We start from the raw sequence: 8,230 nt of genomic DNA on the forward strand, positions 1-8,230 counted from the left end.
AAAAAAAAAAAAAAAAAAAAACAAAGCAGCCCAATAACCCTCATCTCCACATGATAGGGAAAGTACAAGTCCACGTGCAGAGAGGAGGGACAGGGCTATGGGCAGTCCAGCACTCAGCAGGGGGAATACCCCACTTCTCTGACCAGGCCCATGCTGGGGAATGGCCTGCAGGAAGATCCTACCTTTTGGTAGCTGCTCTGGAGAGGGTTGGACCTTGTCAGCTTCCTCTGGCCGCTCCTCTCGGGCTCTCTCCTTGCTGACTGAGCTCTCATGCTTGTCCTCACCCTCTGCTCTGTCCAGGGCCTAGGGAGCCAGGAAGAAGCAGGTCCTGGGGCTCAGGAGGACTGGGGAGAACCAGGGCTGGGACCCTCCATCCAGGCTCCTGCTGCATGCTTCCAGCCTGCTGTGTCCACCCAGAGGCCCCATCTGGGAGCCCAGAAGCCTAGGTTCTACCTGGCTGTCCAAGGCCTGGGAAAGTCCCCAGACCCAACCTCCCCCCACACCCACCATGGGCCAGACCCCAGCAGCTCCCATACCTGGACTTCCAGCAGCTTCTTTGGCTTCTGCACCCCCAGCTCCTTCTCATCCATGTACCCCAGATGGGCTTCCATTTTGTCTGAAAGGCCAAAGGAAAGAGGTGAGACAGGTGGGCTCAGGCATGGAGGGGAAGGGCAGGGGAAGGGGCACCAGAAGGGAGAGGCAGCTGCATCAGAGCCAGGCACCTCTCAGAGGGACAGGCAGGATCCCAGGTGAGCCAGAGCCTAGTCCAGACCTACAACCCAGGATCCTGAAGGACTTTGGGCCCAGTGAGATCACAGTGGGTGAGGGGCTGTCAGGAGGGGGCTGCGCCCAGTAGCTGCCCATCAGGAAGTCAGAGGGGAGGTGGGTAAAGGCCCCCATGTAAGCCAGGACACCCAGGTGTGGTCCTGGCTTTCAGACGGCTAGCTGGCCCTGTGCCTTTGGACTGATCTGAGTCTTCTCCCCACCAAGTCAGCTCCCAACACTCTGCCAAGTGCCAGTTACCTGTGTGGCTCCAAGAAGCCTGGGAGGTGGACCCTATCCCATCCCCCTCACAGACTGGAAGACAGAGGCTCACGAGTTCCTTGACTTGCTCAAGGTCACGCCCAGAGCTCAGGGGAGACTTAGGAAGCAACCCAGGCGTGTGCCCTCCAAAGGGCACACTTGTGCAGAGGATCAGGGCGTCCTCAAGAGGGGCTGGGCCTCTTAGGACCTCACCTGTCACCTGGGGATGGGTATGTCTGCCCCAGAGACTGAACTGAGGGGAAGACACTTTGCCCAAACAAACAAATGGATCACCAGAAAGACACCTGGAAACAGATAACCCAATAAAAAGGAGAAAAGGACCTGAAAAGACCTTCTTCCGAGAAGACATACAGCCGGCCAATAAATGCAGGAAAACACACTGGACATCTTTAGCATCAGGGACACATAAACCAGAACCACAGGGAGAGGCCACATCACACTCACTAGGACGGCTGGAGACGGAAAGTCGGACAAGTACTGATGAAGAACCAAAGGAACTGGAACCCTCGTTACTGGCAGAAATGTAAAACGGCGCAGCCAGTTTAGAAAACAATCTGCTAGTTGCTCAAAAGGTTAAAAAGAATTGTCACATGATGCAGTGATTCTACTGCCAGGCACATACCCGAGAGAACAGAACACCTGTGTCCACACAACGCTCAGAACACAACTGCTCACAGCAGCCAAAAAGCAGGAGCAACCCTAATTCTATGATAAACAAAATGCAACGTCATTCAGCACGAGGAGGGATGGAGAACCGACACGTGTATGGTGTGGATGAACCCCGAACCGAGCTCAGCAAAGGAGGCCAAACACAAAACACGCAGATCGTAGGATTCCACTTATACAAAAAGCCCAGAGAGCACGGCTCCAGAGAGGGAGATGTGACCAGTTTGGGCCTGGACCTAGGGGAAGGGGGAGATAACTGCTCATGGATACAGGGTTTCTTTGGGAGAGATGACAATGCTCCAGCGTTAGCACTGACGGCAACACAAACCTGTGAATACTCTAGAGACCACTGAACACTGCACGTTAACAAAGAATGGATTTTGTAGCATGTATGTGAATTACATCTCAAAACTCTTGTTACAAAGAAAACTCCCCAGAAAACGACACTACAACAGACAGAAGTTTCGTGGGCAAGAGAGGCTATCTTTGTGGGGTGCACAGAGGACTTGGGGTCACTGTGGCCTTGTCACCTCCAGGCCCCAGGTGTTCCCCCCACCCCCACTCGCCTGGACCTCAGACCTGGCAGGCCCAGCGGGGCTGGTGGGAGGTGGGCGGGGCTGGCAGGCACTGGTGTGTTGGGGTCAGAGGAGATGACCTCGCCAGGCTTCTTGCCCTCAGGCCCCTCGGGGATCAGGTCTGGGGTGCTGTACTTCCCGTTGACGTGCTCAAACTCTTGAACCTGGGGCAGTGGGGTGAAGGAGAGAGGGCAGTGGTCACAGCTCAACCCTAAGAGCCTCAGGGAGCCGATGGGACTGGCTTGGGGTGTGGCGGGGGTGGTGCCTCAGGCTTGGGGTGGTTGATGCCTCAGCCCAAGGCTGGCCAAGCCAGACCCCTGCTGACCATAAGCTCCCTTGCCAGCCACTGCCTGTCTCCCTGTGTGTTCCCCACTCTGTTGTGACCGGCCATCCTGGCCTCCACCCCCCCAGCCCCTCACCCAGATAAGGCTGTCCAGGCTGGTCCCTCCAGCCTGGCTCAGACCCTAGGAAGCTGTGTGGCCAGAGTCAGGCGCTTGCCCTCTGAGTGCTGACCCCCCAGGGGCAGCACCAGGTCCCCAAGCAGCCACTAGGAAGGCCCTGCAGAGGGTTACTCACCCACCTTCTTCCTAACTAGTGACATGACCCCGATGCGGGTGAGCACGTGCTGCCTGGAGAGGCCCTCCCGGGGCACGCCGTCCGCGAAGGTCTCCGCGCCATCCGCCCCCGGCTCACACAGGTGCCGCATGAAGAGGGACACATAGGCTCTGGGGTAGGGGGGACTGGGGCTCAGGGAGTGGGGGGCCAGCAAGATCCCTCTGAGAGGGCTGGCAGGCCCCCCAGGGAAATCCTGGCTGGAATCATCAACCATCACCTATCTCCCAAGCAGGCCTGCTTGGCCACCAGACCTCAGAAAGGGCCAGCGGGGGCCATCCCAGCAGGGGACCTCCTAGGACAGCCCTCCCGTGGGTGGCCCAGATCTTCCTCACTGTTGTTAGTGCCAAACAGTGTGGGCAGAGGCACTGACCAGTGTTTCCCCAGCCTTGCTTGGAATTGGACCCCAGCCACTCAAAACCCAGTGGCAGTGACCTTTCCGGATGCCTTGAGCCTGGCAGGGAGCAGTGACACTGTGGGCTCACCCACCAGAGCCTGCCCTACCATGCCCAGGCAGGCACGCCCTGGGCCACCACCTCAACCCCTTTACCTAAACTCCTTCTCACTCTTCCCACGAAGGTCCCGCACCAGCCAATGGGAGTTGAAGGCGTCCTGGGGGGGCATGCCCCAGCGCATGATGGCATTCAGAAAGGCTTTCCGCTGCCGAGCATTGAAGCCCAACACCTGGGCAGGGAGAAGAGCAGGTGTCTGAGCCCAGATCAGAGACAGGCTAGGATCAGAGAATTTAGGGATGGAAGAAGAAGGGCATGGGAGGGGGCGTGGGGAAGGCAGGGTCTCCTGGGGCAGGACCCAGAGGGTAGAGATCAGACCAGGGTCTGTTTCCCCTCCCTCTAGACCCCTTCTCCATATCCCAGGGGCAGCAGGAAGGGGCTGAGGAGACGGGGGTACAGGCAGGCCTCACCTCGATGTTGCCCCCAACTCGAGCAAGAAGAGGAGGCAGGGGCTTATCTCTGTCGCTCTTCAGCTGCCTCCTGGACTGTCGCCGTCCACCTGGGGAGCAGCCCGCCACAGCTCCTCAGGTAGGGGCCTGGGGGTTCCTGAACCCCCTACCCCATATGTCAGCACCCTGGATGGCAGCTGACCCCACCCCCACCCCCCAGCAGCTCCCGACACACAGCCTCAGCAGCAGCCCAGGTCACCAACACTAAGACTCACTCTGCCCTTCCGGACGCTCCTCAAAGTCCTCATCCTCATCCTCAGAACCGATGGAATACTCAGACTGGTTATCGGAGAGCTCATCCTGCCACTCTGCAGGGGCCAGGAAGGGGGGCATGAAGTGAGCTGGGCAAGGCCCTGTGCCCAGTCCAATAATATCAATGACTACCAAGAACCAGGACCTTACGAACTCGACATCACAGAGCACTAAGGAATTACACTGCCATCACCCCTCTTTTCCTCTAGAAGACTTGCCCAAGGCCACGCCACCAGCAGTGATGTAGTCAGTACTCGAGCACCCACCTTGTTCCCCCAACTCCCTTCTCTCCCAGAAGCCTGCCCCGCCCACCTCCCTGCTCAGGCTGTCCACAGGGCACCTGCTGCCCAGCCCCACGCCTCGCCCAGGGGCTCCCTGCACAGCCCCCCAGCCCTGACACGCACCCTGGTCCTCCTGGGAGGCGTCATTGTAGTTGACCTGCTTGCGGATCCGCTTGCCCTTGCCCAGGTTCCGGGCCAGGTCCTCCTGCTGCTGCTCGTAGTGGTGCCGGAGCAGCTTCTCCCAGTAGTCGGGGTCCACATTCTCCTCCTGCTTGATGATCTCACGCTCCACCTCCTCCTGGGGACGCAGGCCGGGAGCAGGATGGCTCGGTGGGGGCAGGGGGTAGCCTGCCACCCTGCCTGACCCCTGCCCTCTCAGGCCGGAGGATCAATTGCATGACCTGCCTACACCAGGAAGCCCTCCCTGACCACCCTGCCCAGCAGGTCTTCCTCTCCCTGCCATCACCCTGCCTTCATTCACTCATCGGCTCATTCACTCACTCTAGGAGTATTCCCTGGCCTTGCTCCAAGCTGGGTACAGACTTGAATGAGCCCCAGCACCTGGACTCCCAGTTTCAAAGGGAGAAACTTCAAAAGGAGGGATGACAGACACAGGGGTCTGTGGGGAGGGTGGAGGAAGCTGAGGAGGCTGGGAAGGGCTACCAGGAGAACCAGGAGAAGCACTGTGGGTAACTGGGGTTTGCTGAGGAAGGGAGATGAGGCAATAGGCAAGTTCTGGAACTCGGAGAGCCCAGATACAGAGCAGAGGCAGGGGTGGGAGAGCCAGGATGCCAGGGAGGGGACAGCTAAAGATGTCCGCAACGGCAGTGGCCAGCCGCCCTGGGCCCTAAATACCACCTCTGTCCCTTCCCTCTCCCTTGCCCAAGTGTCTCTGGTGTGGGGAGCCCAGTGTTGGTTGAGGACAGAGATTAGGAGGTCAAGGCCGGGGTGGGTGGGCAGAGCTGGAGGGAAGAGCCTAAGCGAGGGCGGGGGTGTGGCTGGAGGGCACTTACCACACCGTCCTCCTCGCGCACCACATACTGCGCCACCTTGAAGGAACTCAGGTACTCATTCATGTTCTGCAGCTCCGTGTCATCTGTGGCATCCTGGTTCCTGTCCAGCAGCTTGGAGATGGCCGCATCGTCATAGTGTATCACACTGCTGTCCTCCACGTCCTTGTTGTCACCTGGGGCAGACAGGGTGCAGGATGGGTGCACAGACAAAAAGCCCCCACATCCAGCTGCGGGCGCACACAGGGACAGACTTCCCTCATGGCCCTTCCCAGTCCCCCCACAGGGTAACCAGACAGAGGAAAGTGCCCTGTAATGGCCCCACTCCTGCCTAGCCAGAAGTCCCAGGACACCCAAGAGAGGAGCCAAAGGAGGGTTGGACAAACCCCTGTCCAGCAGCAGACTGGACAGAGCAGGAGCCGGGGGCTGGGCTCAGGTGGGCCCCTACCTGGTGGGGTGCTCCCATGCTTCTTCTTTGCGCTGGCAGCCAGGGCACCCCCTTTGGAGGACTGGACATCAGGGATGGGTGTGGCAGGCCTCTGGCCCTGTGACATCATGCCTGCAGGGCACAGGGAGGCAGGGAGGGGTGTGGTGAAGGAGCTCTGAGGGGCACAAGGTGGGTAGGAAGCACCCACAGATGCCACCCTGGCCTGCCCTGACTAGTAGCAGAGGAGAGGAAGGCAGTGCGCAGAGGGGCTGGCGGGGCCCTGCAGGCTGTGGATGGGTGTGTCTCAAGCAGGGCTGCCCGTCCCCCCGCCATGCTTCCCGCCAACAGAGGCCCACCCTCTACATCATCCTTGAAGAGCTCCTCGGTGCCGAACTTGAGGATGTCATCCAGCTCCTGCTTGGTCATGGAGCCCGACTTGGAGCCCAGGCCGGGCCGCACCACGAGGTGCGTGAGCATCATCTTGCGCTTGGCCACCTGTGTAATGCGCTCCTCCACCGAGGCCCGCGTCACGAAGCGGTAGATCATCACCTTCTTGTTCTGCCCGATGCGGTGGGCGCGGCTGAAGGCCTGGGGAAACCTGCAGCTCAGCCCTGGGGCTGACTAAGGGCTCTGGGTATGGGGCAGGCACCATGTGGTGAAGGGCATGCAGGTAGAATGGGAGGAGGACCGTGCACAGAGGGCCGGCTGGGCACCAGGCTGGGGTCAGAGTGGAAATGTGCCTGGCAGGTGGAGCTAGGCAGGACTGGGACTGTGCAAGGGTGCGTGTGAGAGTCAATGAGGCCAGTGTGCTGGGTGTGACAGGAGCCACACAGGGCTCCAAGGGCAGGTCCTGGGGAGTTGGGGAGCTACAGCCCCCTGTGAGTAAGCCGGTAACGGGACAGCATGGCCATGAGTTGGAGACACACAGCGACCTTTTGAGGGTAGCAAGGCCCTAAAATTGCACTGTGTAACACAAGCACGTGCCTGAGACTCTGCGTCTCCACCTGATGTGACCCCAGTGTTAACTGTGTGAATGATTAAATGCACATGGGTGCACACACATGCGTGAGACACGAGTTTGTGTGTGTGCTTCCACGAGGTGTTAAATGGCTCTATTCCCACAGTCCTAGTCCCTCCAAGCCTCCCATCTCACCCTGTCCACCCCCTCCAATAGGCTCCCCCTTCTACGTCCCTCATCCCCTTCAAAACTGATGCCTATCTGGGTCCCAAGACTCCCTAATCCTGCCACCCTCCATGGCCTTGGCTCTAAGAACGTTGGGAAGGACTAGGATCAGTAGCCACCACAGACTGCCGTGTGCCCTTGGATACCTGCCTGCCCTCTCTGGGCCCATTTCTTCCTCTGAATAATGAGGGGGGCTGGAGGGACAGGGGCCTAGGCTAAAATTCCACAGGGGAGGGAGGCCCCCAGAACCAGGGGAAGCAAGGGGGTCACACCAGAGAGTATGAAGAATGGGAAACCTGCCCAAGGCCAAGGACGAGGGGCCCACTGAGAGGATGCAGGCTGCAGGGAGGGGAGGCACAGACCTGGATGTCATTGTGCGGGTTCCAGTCTGAGTCATAGATGATGACCGTGTCTGCCGTGGCGAGGTTGATGCCCAGGCCGCCCGCCCGGGTGGAGAGGAGGAAGCAGAACTGTTGCGCCCCAGGGGCTGGAGAGAGAGGCCAGGAAGGGGGATGAGTGGGGGCACACCTGGCTAGGAACAGGGATGGCAGCAGGGCGGGAGGGAGAGCGTGGGGTGAGAACCGCAGCAACAGATCCCTGACAAAGAAGCAGGACAAGGCCAGTGACCCCACCATAAAGGGGCGGCCACACCTGCCTTCGGGGGCTGGAACAGGCCCAACCTGAGCCCATTTAGCCCCCACTGGTGCTCTGAGCCCAGGCCCCATGGGAAGGAGCTAGAATGAGGAGGAAGTCAATTAAAGACAAAGTTCAAATACAGGCAGAGCTGCTGCTGAGGGTCAGCCACCATGACACCCTAAGAGCTCAGTCCTCCATGTCCCCCCGAAACCCCCCCAGCCCAGCCTGCTGATTCTGTAAGGTGACCAGGGACACAGCTCCAGGGCCTAGGGTCCTGCTCCACTGAGCAATCTGGACTGTCATTGTCAGGGGATGGCTGGTTCTCAGGCCATCAGGGCCTTTCCTTAAGTGACCAGGACTGACCACAGCTCCCATTGAAGTTGCACACAGCCACCCAGTCCCCCAATGCTTCAGTCACTCCTGCTTCCACATGCGGCCTGGGCCACATCTAGATCCTCAAACTCTGCACCCACTATGCCTCCCTTGTGTCTGTGGCACGAGTGGGCTAGAGGACCCACTGCTCTGAGCGTCCGCACACTGTGGCTCCAGCACCTTTCTTTTTTTTTTTTTTTTTTTGAGACGG

General features: G+C 59.4%; 1 protein-coding gene across 1 annotated transcript in view; it reads right to left on the bottom strand.

The window, feature by feature from the left end:
- The window catches only part of CHD5 (chromodomain helicase DNA binding protein 5), a 61,378-nt gene that overhangs the window by 7,564 nt on the left and 45,584 nt on the right, over positions 1 to 8,230 (bottom strand). The window contains exons 21-32 of the mRNA XM_012807240.1: positions 7,374 to 7,498; positions 6,185 to 6,416; positions 5,850 to 5,960; positions 5,405 to 5,577; positions 4,515 to 4,689; positions 4,074 to 4,166; positions 3,820 to 3,908; positions 3,448 to 3,581; positions 2,866 to 3,010; positions 2,290 to 2,449; positions 537 to 616; positions 183 to 303 (exon numbers count right to left, since the gene is read on the bottom strand). Of these exons, the coding sequence (XP_012662694.1) occupies positions 183 to 303; positions 537 to 616; positions 2,290 to 2,449; positions 2,866 to 3,010; positions 3,448 to 3,581; positions 3,820 to 3,908; positions 4,074 to 4,166; positions 4,515 to 4,689; positions 5,405 to 5,577; positions 5,850 to 5,960; positions 6,185 to 6,416; positions 7,374 to 7,498 (1,638 nt within the window). The remainder of the gene's footprint in view (positions 1 to 182; positions 304 to 536; positions 617 to 2,289; positions 2,450 to 2,865; positions 3,011 to 3,447; positions 3,582 to 3,819; positions 3,909 to 4,073; positions 4,167 to 4,514; positions 4,690 to 5,404; positions 5,578 to 5,849; positions 5,961 to 6,184; positions 6,417 to 7,373; positions 7,499 to 8,230) is intronic.

The sequence above is a fragment of the Otolemur garnettii genome, unplaced genomic scaffold (assembly GCF_000181295.1).
Source record: "Otolemur garnettii isolate 467f Iridium unplaced genomic scaffold, OtoGar3 scaffold00067, whole genome shotgun sequence".
Taxonomy (NCBI): Eukaryota; Metazoa; Chordata; class Mammalia; order Primates; family Galagidae; genus Otolemur; species Otolemur garnettii.